Genomic DNA, 18,081 nt, shown 5'->3' with positions numbered 1-18,081 from the left:
TTTTTGCCATTACTTTCAATGGTTAAAACCACAGTTACTTTTGCGCCAAACTAATAGATTACTAGAATCATGACTTTTGGAGCTTTAACTTTCTTATTATTAAATATTAATAAGCAACCCTGTAAACCCATGACTGTAATAATTTACAAAGCTGCACTGGCATTGGAATTTTGAGGCAGAACGCTGATTTGTAAGCACTCCTGAGTGAACCTAGCTGACTACTTGGCTTCTAAATGTCAACATGAGTCTATTGTTCTCTTTGGGTGAAGTCAAGGTTGTTAAGTATTCAAAATAGTTCTTTGTAGGGAGAAAAGAGTGGTCTCAAAAGAAAGCCAATGCTTAATGTTGGAGCTGTTAGTCATAGGAAAAGAAAGAACTAGAAACTTGCTGGCATTCTAGATTTGGGCTATTCACAATTGCCCCAGAAAATACTCATTGGCAATGCTTGAAGTTCCATGTAATTCTTGATCTACATATTTGTTTCACTGGCTGTGTTGTGAGCTCCCTGATGATAGAAGCTGTGTTGTATTTGTGAATTTCCAAAAGCCAGTGAAGAGCTGACATGCACTGAGCATTCCAGTAGGGTTCTTTTGAAATTCAAAGAAAAAGGTAGAAAGAAAAGAATAGATGAAAGAAGCAAGAAAGGGAGGGGGAAACGGAGGTAAGGAGGAAGGAAAACAAAATATTATAGCATTTTGCAATAACACATGGAAAAGTAATCGTAAAGCACAATTCTTGTTGTAGACAATACAGTTGAGTCTTGAGGAAATGTTTCTTAAACTGTCCAAACTTGTGCACTACCTCTTCCGCCAACCGAGTTACTTACCAAAGTTCACAGGTGTTTGGTACCAAACCCATTTATGCCAGTTCATTTATTGCAATATTTATAAAATTTTATGCAAATAAGTTAAATATTAGTGAGAAATGAGAGTTTTAATTTTTTATAAATATCCAGATTTGCTCAATAAAAGCAAATTACTGAAACTTTTTTTTTGAATTAGGAATTGTTGAAATGCTAAAAGACTGGGAAAAATATAAAAAAAATTAAAGAATTTTTAACATATTGCCTCGCATGTGTCTTTATGTACTGTTCTATATTTTAAAAACTGAAACTAGAGATTGGATGCATTCTACTACTGGAAAGTTTTAGGAAAGAACTGATGACACAGAATTCCAGACTTTGGCCCTCATTTTACTTTTTTTATTAATGGGTAAGTGATGTATATTGTCATATTTAAAGTTAAAATTAACATATGTGTACACTTTTATTACTCCCGAATTTACCTAAGTTTTTTGATAGGCTGAATATGCTTGGTACAGATTGCATTGAGTATATACTCTTCTGAAGACCATCTACCCATAGCTCACAGAAAAGATATAAGACCCACTGAAGTTAGTACTCCGTTGGCTCTTTGCTTCTCTGTTCCTAAGATGCTCAAGTCACACTTTGTAAAAGTTTCACAGTGGCAAGAAATATTAGAGCAATTTCTGGTGTGCTAAGAATTTTACACATTTTTATGGCAGCCAATGCTACCTACTAAGGAGAAGAGCAAAGCTTACCTTCTCCAAAGCATAAACAAAACAGAAAGTTACAGGAGGCTGAAAGTCAAAGAATGACCACTTTCTCAATTGCAACAGCCCCTGGGAAGAAAAAGAAGGCCACTGGGATTTTCCTTGCATTTTTTTGCAGCTCAAACATGTCGAAACTCTCCCTCTAGCCACTTGATGATTCCCTTTTCTGTGCAGTCATTGAAAAGGGATTCAACAATTATACTCAATGTGAATAAAGAGGCTGGGAATGATGAAGTGTTAAGTTTTGGGTCACATATTTCCATGCTGTTGAAAGCGTTGTGTGGATAAAACTCTCCAGCTTCCCCAGGGAAACATGCAGTGATTTTGGGTGAGCCTTAGAAATGAACAAGGATTAGCATCATTCGTAGGAGAGCCTCCATCCCTGTCTCCACATGCAGGCCTGTACTTCCCTCTAAATGGAAATAAATATGCCTTCCTAAACAGTTGTTTGCATTTTTGTCTTTCAGGAAGAAGCGACTAAAAAGAAAGCAGTATAATTTGCATTTAGAAACTAACATTTACTTCGAGCCTCTTCCCAAAAAACTGTCCAAGCATGCTCTATTACGAGAGCAAAATGTTTGAGTACAATGAATCAAAATGGCTGCAGTATAGGGAGGAAACCTTCTAATAGCCAAGTGCAGTGATCCAGACACAGCTGTTTCATCATCAAGATGAAAAATACGTGAAAGAAGGGAAATTGTGTTCCCACATTAATAAACTGTCTTTTGGAGAGTTTATCAGGCACGGCCACAGATCTGATATGTAGGACAAAGGCTTGGTTTGGATGAAATAACTTCTACCCCTTATCTCTGGCTCCAGATTAAAGCCTTGATCTGCCACATATTTGCTGTAGAACTATCGACTTTGTTTCTGAGCCTCAGTTTTTCTGTCTGCAAAACAGGGATTACAGACATCATTTTCATATACAAGGTTTTGAGAATAAAATTGAAAATACACCTGAAGCACTTAACCAAGTACATCTGATACACAGAAAACACTTAAAAATCTAGCTGTCGTTATAGTTAAAATATATCTCACAATATATAGTAATTTTCTTGTTAGTTTCTTCTCTTCCATGAGACTGTAGTCATATGCAGGCAAGCAAGTTCCTTTCTACTTTGTATAAGAATAGGAAAAAGAATAATCTAGGGTCTTGTCTTAGCCTAAAAATTAATAAAGGGATACTGAAATAATTATTTAAAAGCCTCTCAGAGGACTAATGTTTTATTATACTAAATTGAGAGTTGGTTTATACAAGTCAGTATTGTCATTTAAATCTAAAAAGTTAATTATTAAATAAGAAATTACAACCAACTGATTGCAATTGGGACTAAACTATAGTACTAATGAGAGCACAGACTACTTTCTTATTCTTACCTTTGCTTCCAGGTACTAAAGTATCTGTTTCCTTCAACTCTCCCTTAGTGCTATCTCTTTCAATCCCTCTCTTTCCATATCTCATGAGTTTTAGGAGCTACAAAAGAGGTAATTTTTAAGGTCTTATACCATGCTAATAAGTTAATAGTTGTGATAATTGCTTTCAACCAGGAATGCATATCAGAAACAGCTGTGGGGCTTTTAAAAAAATATAGATGGTTAGGCCCCCCATGAAGATTCTGATTCACTATGTCTGGGACGGACTCAAAGAGCTACACATGTAAAAGGTTGCACATGTTAGTCTGCTATGAACTGAAGGTAGAGATCCATATAAATGTGATTGGAATAGATATTCCAAGTGCAAACTCAAAAGAATATATTAATCAAATCAAAATATTTGTGAGGTACACAGGAAAAATGCAGCAGTAAAACCCCATCTTTCTACTGAGGTCCCTATGGGGAGGAAAGTTTTGATTATGTGTCTGGGACTGTCCTTCAAAAATTCATGTTCTTGCCTAAAAGACAGAGTCAGCCAATGCATATGCTCCGAAATAGGCTTACATATTATGGCACATAACAGTTTACCGCAGGTCTTTATTTTACCCCAAATAGCCTGTAGCTTCCATAAAAATAAAAATGAGGAGATCGAGACCATCCTGGCTAACACAGTGAAACCCCGTCTCTATTTAAAAAACTACAATAAATTAGCTGGGCGCAGTGGCGGGCGCCTGTAGTCCCAGCTACTTAGGAGGCTGAGGCAGGAGAATGGCGTGAACCCGGGAGGCGGAGGTTGCAGTGAGCGGAGATCGTGCGACTGCACTCCAGCACTCCAGCCTGGGCGACAGAGCAAGACTCTGTCTCAAATAAATAAATAAATAAATAAATAAATAAATAAAATTAAATTAAAAAAATAAAAATGAAAGTATATATGAAATTCTGTGCTGATATTGAAAAAGCAGCAATGAATGAGTAAACATTACACTACAATTTCCCCTTTTTCATGAATAAAATCTAAGGATACTATGTCATGTACTTTTGTAAAAACGATGTTTAATAATGTCAATCACAATCAGCTGAAAGGTTTTGATTCAGCAACTCAGATACATTGTTAATTGATTTTATTTCTTCTCTAGCTCTCTAATAAAGGGATAAAAAGACACTGAAATTTAATCTGAACTAATGCTGACTTAAAATTGGCCTTATAAAGCACATCTTACTCAAAAAACACATGCAAAGGAAAGATCAACATTTGTTAGTTTTTGCGAAAACCTGCAGAAATGTTCAATTTCGGTTTGTGCTTTTCCAAGTTAATAAAATAATTGTCTCTGATACGTTATTTGTTTTGTCTGATAATGCTCACAGGAAGCGTTGACTTTTTATAGATGAAGTAAAATTGAAACCAGACACAGTCCATGTATTCCATGGGATTCATCTTTTTTCATACAAATCATTTAAAAAAAAAAACAGATAAGACAGAGCTGTGGCTTTCAGGGCACTTTCAAACACAGTTGAATGGTATATCTCCTCTAAATGCTGAGACACGCAACCCAAGAAAGACTGAAACAAATTTTGAATTTCAAAATTTTTAATTTCTTATGCATTTTTTCTCTTTTTAATGTGAAGATGTTAAAATATAGTTGAAAATGTGCTCTCAACTTCTTTCCAGAAACAAAGAACTCCCAGAAGGAATGGTGCTCACATTGAAATTTTTGAGTGGATAGGAAGTTCTGTTTATGGGGGTAATTGTTCTCAAAATAAAGCAAGTTTGTCTCCAGGGCATCAGTCACTGCCTACTACAGTATGAAATTAGGCCATTTAGCGTACTGTTTGGAGCTCGTAGCTTCATTGCGCTTTATATGTGAAAGTACTGCTGATAAGTGTTATTGCTGGAGGCTGCTAAAGGGTATCCTTATGTCTTGAAAGAACTAATATCTTCTCTAAGTGCCTCATTAAAAAGCCCACTCCAGACTTTCCTTTCAGGCAAACATCTTTACAAATCTGTAAACCAGATTTTGCTGAATCTCCTCATGAAGAAGGTTAAGTGAAAGCTAAGCTTAGGTAAGAGACTTGTAGGCTTAAAGCCAATGTCAACAATCCACAAATTCGTAAACTTTTCATATTGACAGAGGTTTAAAAATAATGATAATATATAATATATATTTGTAATTACATGTGATGGGAATCTTACGAAGCAAGAGGCAGCCCATAGATATCAATCAGTATGAAGGGAAGGAAGGAGAGAGGAAAGGCAGAAAAGAAAGAGAGAGAAAACTTGATTTCTGCACTCATTGCCCAAGGAAGAAATGTAGCATCCTACTGAATATAATAGTAGATTGGTAAAGACTGGAGAAGAGTTGGGGTATGCCAAGTTCTTGTTATCCCGAAGGTTGTACACCCTTAGCTGAAGAAGTCAGCCGGCAGTTCTTTGGATGCAGGAAATAGAAGTAGGCGTGATTGATAAGAACTGGCATAAGGAGTCTATATCCATTCCTGGTGGAGTCATGTTATTTTGTCTTTAGGTGAAAGAAAAACTAGATAAAGAACCAAAACACTTTCTACCATGTGTTTTAACCATCTTGTAACATATGATGAATATTTTCAATAAAAAAAAAAATTCTTCAGCCTAATTTTTAGCCAGAATGTTTCAAAATGTTGGAGCTTATTTCATTTTTTGATCATGCAAAATTGACATTCATCTGATAAATGTTTCAAGTTTGAATAAAGCATGATAGTCTTTCTTGTTTTAAAAAAGGGAGGAGGGGTAAACTCCATAAAACATGATGAGTAAAGAATTTCAGTTTTGTTCCAATAATGAAAAAAGAATTGCTTAGAAATAGATATATTTGGTAAATACTTACAAGACATGAATTGATTCCATACTTAACAAGTCAGTATCTCTTACTTAACATGCCTAGCTTGCCGAGGCAGCAGATGTTTACAGTTAAGAATTCACCATTTTGGAAAGTCACCATGATGACAACTTTATATTTTTCTGTTATCATTAATTTTAATAGCAATGTATTTCAGATTAGCCTGAGTCTCTATCTATAGTCTGATTTTCAGATGACTTCTTCACATCACATTTTAGTGGTGAAAATAATCATGAATTAAGATGGTTTGCAAAACAGTATTTTTGGCATAGTTAAGTGAAATTTTTGGTGTCTTTGATGTTTTCAACTTGGATCATAAAAATAACTACTGTTCACTGAAAATTCAGTGTGCTGAAGTGCTTTACTTACATTATTTCTAATCCTTGAAACATCCCTGTGAGGCAGGTGAGGTATTATCATTGTCCTATTTTAACAAGTTAGTTAGAAAGCTAAGGTGCGGGCTAGGTGATTTGTCAAAAATCACTCCTCTTGTAAATGGTAGAGTGATTTTTTTTGTTTGTTTTTTTGTTTTTTTTTTTTTTCAGACGGAGTCTTGATCTGTCACTAGGCTGGAGTGCAGTGTCGTGATCTCAGCTCACTGCAACCTTCACCTCCCAGGTTCAAGCGATTCCTCTGCCTCAGCCTCCCAAGTAGCTGGGAGGCATGCACCACCACACCTGGCTAATTTTTTGTTATTTTAGTAGACATAGGGTTTCGCCATATTGGCCAAGATGGTCTCGATCTCGTGACCTACTGATCCACCCACCTCGGCCTCCCAGAGTGCTGGGATTACAGGTTTGAGCGACTGTGCCTGGCCTGTAACTGTTAATATAAACATAATTCAAAGTCTGTTTTTTCGAATATAGGTAATCTTTTATCCCTCATATATTTTTAGAATCCCCTAGGCAGGAAGAGGCCTTCAAATATGACCTAACATTCCAATTCTCCATAGCAATTCCAAAAGATAATGATCTACCTTCTATTTCCACTGAAGATGGGGAGCGCTTGCCACTTAATAGGCAGTCCATTTGGTATTGGGATTAATCATTGGAGAGTTTTGTTCATACTTGGTCAAATTTTGCCTTCTTGGAATTTTACTTGATTCATTATTGCACTACCCTCTCAGGCATTGTTCGAATGCACATTCTAATTCAGGAAATCTGGGCCGGAGCTTGAGATTCGTGTTTCCATTAAGTTTCCAGAGGATGCTAATACTGCTGGTCCCTGGACCACATCTTGAGAAGCAGGCTCTAGTACCACCTACCTCCATCCAGTTAACTAAAATAGCTATCAGGTTTATGTCTAATTCTTTTTTTCTCCAGGTGTTTACCTGTTAGAGATGCAATTTCCAAATTCCTCCCATCCTGCTTATAATCCCTAGGATAAGTTAACGTGTTTGAAAACCTCCAGAATTTAAACTATATTTTTGATGTAACCAGATCATGGCAGACACCAGTGAGTTCTGCATCTTATGTGATCCCCTAAACTACTAGTAATGTACACTGAGTACATTAATCTTTGTTAATTCAAAATGAGCTTAGAACCAAATAAACCTCTTTCAAATTCTAAGTCCTTAATGCAATTTGTCACTCTCACCCTGTTTTCTCACAGTTAATTTAGGTATTTTTTATCTAGGTGAAATAGTCTACAATCATCTCTGTGGAATTATATCTTGCTGGCTTCAGCCTGCCTTTCTGAGTTTATGATATAACAAAGACATCAGGATTCCAACTTTGTGTAAGTCCAAACTTTTTAAACATGCTTTCAGACTGTTCAACTGAGTATCTGATAAAAATGTAAAAGCAGTGACACCACTAGAAACCTCCGTTCATTTATTCAAACCCCTTATTTACTTTCATTTGACCAACTATGAGCCTATTAATGGGCAAACTCTGAGGCAAATCAACCATAGTTTTCACAAACTGTCTACAAGAATATCAAGACAGAACCGAGGCTAGTATAGCATTTCTTTCTCTCTACCTGTTGAGAGAAAATTTGTCAAAAAATCAAGACACGAATTATCTAGAGGTTTCAGCTGCAAAAGAATGAGAATCCATAAATATAGATTCTCCTGCATTACTATGCCTTTACATTCTGTCAGCAGATTTTAATTTTTAATATTATAGGCACCGACTATGTGATTACTGGATTTTAGATTATTTCAACCCTTGCTCATCTCTGTTTCCTTTTAAAATGGGCATAGTGTTAGCTAATAGTGCTGATATTAAAAATTAGATAAGAAATTACATATAGGGCTGGCATATTGAGCATTAATAAAGAGATGAGCTGTGATGATGATGATAATGATGATGATGCCTACTGTTATTTTGCAGACCCCAGTGAACCATGGCTCACAGTTCATACCTTTGTGTACTCCTCGTGCCTTAAATCTGGACTTTCCCTGTGACCAACCACAACCAACACAATGCAATGGAAGTAATACTGTTTCATTCCTGGGTCTAATAAAACTAAAAAAGGCTGAAAGCTCCTGCTTTGTCTTTGGAGGATGACAAGTGCTACGTAAGAAGTCTGATAACCCTGGATCACTTTACTGAAAGAAGTTTAGCCTAGCCACATGGAAAGGTCACATGGAGAAGCTTCCAGTCAACAGCCAGCAACAATTAGCCAGTTATGTGTGTGAGGCTATTGCTATTACCCATCCTGTTCTACAACCTGCAACCCTGCACAGCTCACTTGGTCAAGCTCATGTATCCAGAGAAGGTCTGAGTTCTAGCTTCCCCCACCCTCATTCAACTAGGAACAAGCGCAAACAATACACAACAGTTCACCAAATAATTTCAGTAATACGTTTTTCTTTCTGATGACATGTGGAAATCATTTACTGAAAATGATTTATGAGTGTTTTGTGTCTAATGAAAATAATAACACTAATGTATCATTTTATTTCAAAAATAACTCAGAACCACCTAAAAATACAAAGATTCATCAAAGAGTATGGAGAAGATAACTTCAAGATAAAACAGCAAAAGGCACTGTAAATTCTTCCATCTTACCATTTTATATTCTTTCCAGCCTCTTTGGAAATCTAGACTTCCATCTTCACGATGTTGTATTACAGTCCAACCTCCCCCATTGACATCCATATTGCAAAATACCTGACAAATGGAAAACAAAGTCAAGTAAAAAATACTTCTACTTTGAAAACATATATCGTACATGTTTCAAAATAGGAATAAGGTGAACAGGTCTGTAGATTACAAAAACTAAAATTACTATATTGAACAATGTTAAGTTAGATATATTATTGGTTATTTCTTCCTATGATTCATATTTGAATTATTTCTGATTAAATTCCATCAATGATGAATAAATTACTTGCACAAATTTTAGTCAGCTGAAAAATAAGTCTTTGTCTCAGACTATAAAACATTTAAAAAATATCTTTGTTTTAAATGAAAATAAGCATTTGAGTATGTTCAAAGTTTTGGAAATGCTACCAAATTTCCAAAGTTACAGACCATTTGATTGCCAAAACACACAGCCCAGAATTTTAAAACTTTAAATTGATTGAAATGGGTGTACAATAAGAACAAAAAAAATTGTTAAAATATCATGTCTTTATCACATATTTCATTGCCTATCAATTCTTATATATGTACATGTTACAATAGTTATCCTTGATGAGTCAATATTTCATTAGAGGCAACATTTGTGGCATAACATGTGGAGAATGTATTATTTGCTTGTATTTTAGTCATGAACAATAACAGGAGAACATGACATACTGTATCTCTTCTGACTGTGACAAGAATTTCTTGCCCATGTGGAAAATTTATACAAATCTTTTAAAGACTTATGCTTATTTTAATTATTCAAAATACAATGGTATTTATTTAGAAATTGACTCATTTCCCCCAGAGCCTACCCAAGAAGAGAAACATATCTGTAATGGGATTATCTTCGGAGAGCAATCACTGTAATTGATGTAGCATGAATGTGGCAGCTTGATTATTCAACGGGGACTATTCCTCAACAACTGAATACTAAAGCACGTTGAAGGCTGGCTAAAGGTGGGATATGATGTAACAGCAGCAAGCAGGCTATAAAGACACAGAGCTAAGCTCTGATTAAAGGAAAAACCTCAAGTGTTTTCCCTGAAGCATTGCATTTGGAACACAAGTAGCAAAAAGGGTATAAAAGCAGTGGCAAGACACATCATTCAAAGAACAAATTGTCCATGTACTGCCTCAGAGTGAAAGGGTCTAAGATACACATGCCTACTTGTGGGCATATGAACTAGGACAACTCTCCTCCCAAGGCTCTCCCCCTACTTTGACAACAGCCACACATACAGTATGTCTTCATTAACCCCAGGAATTGACTCACCTCCAAGACTGTACATTTGAAATTTTGATTCCTGTCCCAGTCATCCCCACCAGCACTAATCCTTTAACTTCTGCGCCTGCTCTTAGTCCTCAACATAATCTCTAGCTACACTTTCATCTTCCGTAATTCCAATTAACGTATTCATTTATGTTTTGTTTTACTCAACAACCATTCTTGGGCATCAGTTTTCACTTACAGCTGGGGGTATTATTATAAATACATTATGGGTCAGTTATCAAACCTCTCAAAGTTTCAATAGTGACTGATCCCATAGGATTAAAGAGACAGAGTTCAGAGATTTCAGCTCTAATAGGCTGAAAAATCACGGAGACAATAATCTAAATGAGAAATTTAAGAAAGAAAACACGAGCAAAGAAAATGATCATAGTTTTGGACACCTCAAAGGCTAGCAAAGAAAGTGATCGTAGTTTTGGACACCTTAGCCTTTGAGGTAGCATAGATATCCAAAGAAAAAAGTTTATTGAGCTGTTCGAGATGATCTAGACCAAGGATAAACATATGGATAAGAGCATAAGGAAGTAAGAAAGGAATTGCTATTAACAATGACATGATTGTTAAGGACCATATAATATAAACACCTTACATGCATTTTCTAACTTATTCTCATGATAGTCCTATGTAGGAAGTAGGTATGATGATCATCTCCATTTTACAGATGAAAAAATACTGAGGCTTAGAGTAGTTCAGTAACTTACCAGTGATTATATTCAACAATAAGCTCTGGATCTGGGATTTAAAATTGATTTGAACTGGATTCAGAATTGAACCCTGTGTCTACCTAATTGAAATTTATTGGGAATAATCTGCTTAAAAGCATTTGTTAATAGCATGAAGACAAATGCAATTACTTAAATAAGTAAAGAAAAAGTTGGAAATAGTTGTGTGTGGCAGAGAGTGAGAAGGGTCAAAGAATGGGCTTTGGTGAACACCTGAGAAAGATAGAATACATCAGAAAACTTTAGATGGGCAGGGATTTCCTTCAATTTACTGCTGTCCCAGTACCTAGAGGTATGCCTATCCTGTAGTGGGTACTGAATGAATATTTGATAAACAAATAGAGATGGAACAAGAGAGATAAAATAGGAAAAATTGATTAATGGAATGCTAAGAAAGAGATGGATTTAGAGTTGGGGAAGTGACCATCAAAGGTTTCAGAAAAGTCAAGATAAAAAATGATTAATAAAATATAACTTCAATTTGAATGAAGGAGCCTTTAGTGACCTTGGTGAGAGAGAATGCGGATTCCTGTGGGAACAAAATCAGATGGCATGGTTTCAAGAGGGCATAGGTGGTAATTCAAGAGAAGCAGTCAAAGTGGAGCTTTACTGGTGAAATTTAAATGAGAAAAAAAGGGAAGTGAAAATGTCAAGGAAATATTTTGCTAGAAGCAACTAATATCACCATTTTCTCAATTAAATTTGATCGTGCCCTGACTTGTTAATCCAGAATGAATGTTTTTATTCAAATTTTTATTTCCTAATGGACATTGATTGCCTGAAAGTTGGCCAAGTTGTATTTGCAAATCTGTGAAGTCCACTTACATACTCAGGGAAAAGAATCACTACATTTATAAATGTAGAATACAGAAAGGACACTATACTGTACAGGTTTTAAATTACTGTTACCTAGATTATTAAAACTCTATGCACTTAGTTTTTAAATCACTCACAAATTTTTTAAAAAGACAACTTTCCTTCTAAACAGAGGAATCCAGTGACTTGTAAATGTTCAGATGTGCTGAGAATGCTTCTTAAATAAAGAGCTAGAGAAAAAAACCATTGGGAAATATAAATTACCCAGGCAGATTACTAAGTTGGAAGCTGAGGGGCAGAGAGGTTAAAGGGTTGAACATGTGCTTCCCAGTTCTTATGAAGACTTAACAACATCAATGATAACAACTGCTCTTTGTGTTATATAGAAACAATGGAGCTGAATAACACCTTGGTTAACAGCGCCAACTTGAGTGCTATGTTGCCTGGATTCAAAATCCACCTCTGCTCTCTCTACGTATCTCTTAGATATTTTCTGATAATTTGATGAGTTAATGTATATAGAATTTTTAGAATAGCGTTTGGCATTAATAGGCATTGACGCTACTCCCCTCTCTTACATATATTACTGATGACATAATATATACTTATGCTATGCATTATACACTCTATGTATATAATGTAATATTTAATATGTACATGATATTTAAATTTAATATACTATAGTTATATAACATTGCATAGAAATTTTATAATTTATTATAAATAATAGAAAATATACAAAACCAAAACATGTAGAAGTTCAATAAATTATCCTTATAATTGTGATTTCTAGGCTCTATTTATTATAATATTGGCATCACTAATCTTTGAGCATGTTGCCTTTCTATATGTATTATGTATACATTTTATATATACATACACACATACACACATATATGTATATTTAAGAGGTTGGACTCACTCTAGCAAAGATAAAACAAAAGCCTATAATTTTTAGTCAGAAAAAAAAATGCCGTATGCTTAACAGATGAAGGAAATTCAAAAAAAATACATGGTAGATTTTAGAAAGATTTGAGACATGAAAGACTTGAAAAGTTCATTTGCCAGTATTGTGTGGTCTGTGCTATCTGGCAGTGTCCTTACTGTGAACAAGGCCCTGCTACATAAACTATGGCTATTGCATTTATCGATCATATAACTTGGGCTTAACTCTATCCAAGAAATGACTGAACTGGCTTCTATCCCAGGCAAGGTCAAAGCTTTCAAGCATTAAACACTTTTTAACATAATACGGAGGCTTAAACCCAAACAAAACGGGGAAATTTGATTCACGCAGTTTTTACACTTTTATGTTACATAGAGGTTGGAATGATTAGACTTGTGAATGTTAATTATTTTTCCATACCATAAATGAAAAGGGCTTAACCCATTTGTTATAATACTTTTCCAAGAATTAGGGGAATTGTGAGTTCAGAATCAAATTTTTAATATTTTACAATAAGCAGAGTAATGATTAAATGGTTTGTTTTTTGGATAAAACTAGGCATTTGGTTTTGGAAACATAAAATGAAAGCAAAAGTCCTGTTTCCTACTACTATACATTGAAGGGAATTCAGAAAGAAAAATAAACACAAGACATTAATAATATAAAAGCAAAAGGTAAATATAGAAATGACCAAAATCTAATTTTCTTTCTGCTTGAAAAATCAAATAGTCCTACAAAACCGTCTTTGGCTTCCACATTTGAAAAGATAACATTTCTCTAACTTTCAAAGACTTTTTTTTTTTTTGGTATGGAACAATGTCAACTGAAAAAATTACTGTATTACAATCCTGTTATACTTGCAACTCTCACACTGACTACAAGATGAATAGTGTCTGTACATTGTTTTGTCACTTTCCTTTAATAACCCTAGTTTATTTATTGGTCTATACCATGCATATTTGATGCTTCCGTTTTTGTGTGGGTTGCCTTGAGATTCTTACCCTTGCCAAAACTTCTGGAAACATCATAATGAGCAATGCTTTGGCTAAGCATATGCAGGGGTAGCACCAACCTTCCTATTTACAATGTACAGTCTACATGGAAGGGTGAAAGTCCTAAAGATGAATTTTGCTAGCACTTTTTATAGGATTGACAGAATGCTGACAATTTATTTCAAGATGGAAGAAACAGATTATAGGATGGTGAGAATGAGGTGGGTTATAGTGAGAACATGAGTCAACTTACCTAATTTTCTAAACATAAACCCTTGCCTGTGTAGCTCACATGTCACACATGTGTTTACCACCCCATGGGGCAACAGGTTCATATTCAAAATTATAAATGATACAATTTCAATTTTCGTTAACATAATGATTCTGCTTAATCCTCTGATTAAAAGGGTGTATTCTAGAATTAGATTCCTTTGTTTCGAAGTCAATGTTCAATATTTGCTAAGAATTTGTTTGGGGCAGGTTATCTTTGTAAAGTAGGGATAATGGGAGTCTCTATATCAAAGGGTTGTTGAAAAGAGTAAATGAAGGAGTATACATATATATACACACACACACATATACTAAGCATACATATACAGTAAGCATATATAGATATTTAGATATCTATATAGCATATATAGATATATAGCTATATAGCAGATATATAGATATATACTATATAATATATCGTATATATTATATCTATCTATCTATCTATATATGCTTAGAAGAAGACTGGCAAACTGTAAATGCACAATACATTTGAGCTATTTTGTTAATCAGCTTGTAAATTACTTTTGAGGAAATTCATACAATATTTGTTCTTACCAGTGCTATGCTATGCCATTATACTAAGGGATTAAACACTAAATTTTTTACCTGCAAAAATGTGTATGTATGTCAGTCTGAAATACCCATCTTCATTATAGAACAATATTACTACTTATAAGAGAATCCATGATTATAACAGGGAAATAATAAAACAAGAGAACGAGCATCTAAGTCCAGAAGAAGGCCAAAGTCTTTCTCTCTTTAGCTCAGTTATCTCCCCTTCTCACCACACTCTGTTAGTATTTCAACAAAACTAAATCTAAATCTAACAATAGTCCTGACCAGCTAATGTGGGAAGTTCTTCTCTCTGAAAAGCCATGGGAGCCATTCAGCTGTGATAAAATTTGCTCTTTGTGGGTACGTATGGGTATGTTACTGCTAACCTGTTCAGGTTATTATTTTTTTAGACTAAATATCAGAAGTTAATTCAGTAGATACTTGACATTTGTGAATTTAATATTCTAAGTTTTATTTATTTAAGAAAACCCAAAAGCTCCATCATATTTAAAATCCATCATTTTGTAGAAGCGTAAGCTTGAATCTTGCTTTCCTGATGAAACCAACCTAGGAGCCAGCCATGGAAGGAGTGAATTGGATTCACCAACTTTCTATTCTATGTAAGCATTGAAAGCAAACCTATTCAAGATTATGAATTGAGGTGGGATCTTTTTCTTCACATTACCAGTCCATAGAATGACTAAAGCTGTATTTGCACTGCACCCTTTTCCCCACGGGCCACATGGTAGTACTGGTGAGAGTAAAAAAAAAATTCTAAAATTGTGAATATTCTTGATCTGAAAACTTTGGGAATTATTTTTAGATTAATGTATATCATAGAATCACTATGAGTCTAAATGGAAGTTCACTTAATATTTTTAGTTAATTTTATTTTTATAGTCAGATTATAAACTATAGTGGAACTGACAATAATTTAGAGGTTCCTTCAGGTCTTGAGTAGTACTGTAGGGAAATGATAAAGCAAATATTTTAGCTCCACCTCCTACTCCAGAACAAATTCTCACATACTTCATCTGCTATGTGTATGGTGTGTGTTTATGACGTGTGTGTGTGTGTGTGTGAGAGAGAGAGAGAATTGAGTTTAAGCTAAAGTGTGATTTGAGGATAACTTCCTTAGAATAAGTTATCCTCATCTCCTCATTCCCAGGCTTGCCATTGTATTTCCATTTTTCATTTGTTTGCTTGTTTAAGCCATGGGATTCAATGAAATCTTGCACAGAAATCAAAAATGAAAATCAGGCAAAACCACACTTCTCTGGTAGATGGCTGAGGTAGCAAAGTACAGAACAGTGTCTCCTGCCTTTCCTCCCTCCTGTGCCCACTCGACTCCTACATTTTACCCCCTTATAGACAATATCGAAGGTATCTTTCAAGAAGAAAATTTTGTCACAGCAAAGGGGAAAAAGAAACCATTTCGAGCTAACATAAACGATTCATTATGGAAATCAAGAGAGAGAGAGGACAGTGGTAAAAGGGAAAATAGAACTGTATCAGTCCTGGACTATAGTCCAGACTTCCTGGGTTGCCGGTTAAATGGCATCTGGCAAACTGGGCTCCAAGATTCATTTCCTTTGCCTATCAAAGGAGACTAACAATCAGGAAGACTAAGCAAGTTAGACTGGCTTACTATGCACCACATGGAAGTGTTGATATTGCCATCAGCGGGTCACTTACTCATTCATTTATTCCAGCACATATTTATTGAGACCTACTATGTGCCAGAAACTATGCTAGGTTCCAGGAAATCAAAGATAAAAGGCACAATCTCTGCCTTTTAGAACTCTGGTAGTGAGAAAGTCATGTAACGTTGCCTGAGGGAATCAGAGAAGATTCCAAGAGCATTGCACAGACCCCAGAGGAAATGGGGATAAGAGACAAGAAATTTAGGTGGGGGCATGAGGGGAGGACAGTTTTTTTTATCCTGCAAAGGCACATGATCCTTTTGGGACCCTGGGCTTCCAGCTAAAATTCATAGACACTAAAGAGCAAAGCTCTTGCCTAATCTCACTCTCTTTGGCTGTCTCACCTCAAAACTTCCCACATACCGTGCTTTAAATGGACCATTTATATTGCTATACTTATTGATAGTATTTTATAACTATCTGAATAATTGTCTATCTTCATCATTACACTAGAAACTGTTTGCTCTATATCTATGTTCCTGACAAATGCATGACATCCACGTAATAGTATTGAATGAAGGCATGGATGGATGATTTAATGAAGAAATGGTGGAAGAGAGTATACAAAAGAGATGTCACAGCAGGAAGATAATGTTTGCTTACTCCAAAATTTACCTTGGGTCCTGTTCAACATACTGATGGATCCGATCTTCCAACCTACTCTTTTAAGTAAATATGGAAAGCAAATTCTTTCAAGATTATGAAGTAAGATAGGAAATGTTTATCCTATCCTAACAGGAGCAGTAGTTTGCAAATAGCTATATCTACCCCTCCCTCTCCTCTCAGTATTTGACTTTGTATTATGTGTGTTCTCTGGATTGTTGGGTCTTTGGAAGATGGGCTTCTCTTTCCCATACACTCACGGTAGACATGAACTCAACATGTAATCTGTACAAGGCAAACATTTATGAGCAATGGGACATCCTATGAACACCAGGGAATAAATGCAAAATTTTGTGTGAAAGAAAAGTTATGGGGGTTGGAGATTTCTGTACAATAGGGTTTTCATCCTTTATGGACCTGGGAAACAGAGTATCTCTGGGAGAAAAAGGTTCAGGCATCTCTCTATATATTTCCAGTTTAACAAGCTCACAAATCAATCTGATTATCCAGCATTTCAACTGGGATCTGGCTTACATCTCGTAAACAAACACTTCTGGTTTTACCTTTTTGGGTTCTGGCATATTATTAATATAAATAGTGTAGATTCCACTTTTATTAAAACCAGCTTGATATACATCTGCACAGTCTCTAAATGGTTTCTCTTCCTCTCTTTTTCCTCCCTTTAGTAAAACTGCAAAAAAAAAAAAAAAAGATTGCAATATGTGAATATCAGTACCATTAGTAGCCAAATGGACTCCAATAATAGCTAAGCATGTCTTCATTTCCTCCACACAAATGTCAGTATTGCACATAGTAAAAAATCAATCATAAAGACAATACTAGATTTTGAGGTAGCTTACAAAATTTAAAAAAAAACTGAAGGGAAAAACTGTAGAACCATTTCTAGCTGAATGCTTATATTTTACTTAATTTCTTACTTCTTTTTTTTCTGTGTATCCTTTCCAAAACATCAGCTCAAGGAACAAATGACCTGGGCATGTAATATCTTCAATTGGTAGCAATTACATCAAGTTTCCTGAAAAATCTCTAAAACATTCTTACCTACATTTCACAGGAAAGTCTAAAAAATTGCTAACGCACTCTTTGGAACAGGAAGAGATAAAGATAAATTCAAATATAAAAATGCAATATGGAAGTTTAAAACACTAAAAAGCAAGTAGTACTGTTTCTGTGACTTTATATTGAAGAGTTTCTAGAAAATTTTACCAACAAAACAAAACAAAACAAAAAGAATCAACAACTGTTACAATAATTAGATTTGGGAAGTAG

At 35.1% G+C, this 18,081-nt stretch overlaps 1 protein-coding gene across 2 annotated transcripts in view; it reads right to left on the bottom strand.

Moving 5' to 3' along the window:
• Positions 1-18,081, bottom strand: part of LOC105475992 (angiopoietin 1) — a 246,213-nt gene that overhangs the window by 34,472 nt on the left and 193,660 nt on the right. For both annotated transcript variants that reach the window (XM_011731536.3, XM_011731535.3), the window contains exons 5-6: positions 17,355-17,482; positions 8,834-8,935 (exon numbers count right to left, since the gene is read on the bottom strand). In XM_011731536.3, the coding sequence (XP_011729838.1) occupies positions 8,834-8,935; positions 17,355-17,482 (230 nt within the window). The remainder of the gene's footprint in view (positions 1-8,833; positions 8,936-17,354; positions 17,483-18,081) is intronic.

This window comes from Macaca nemestrina, chromosome 8, assembly GCF_043159975.1.
Source record: "Macaca nemestrina isolate mMacNem1 chromosome 8, mMacNem.hap1, whole genome shotgun sequence".
NCBI lineage: Eukaryota > Metazoa > Chordata > Mammalia > Primates > Cercopithecidae > Macaca > Macaca nemestrina.
Note: the sequence above shows the minus strand (reverse complement) of the source record. Positions and strands in the feature narration are given on the sequence as shown.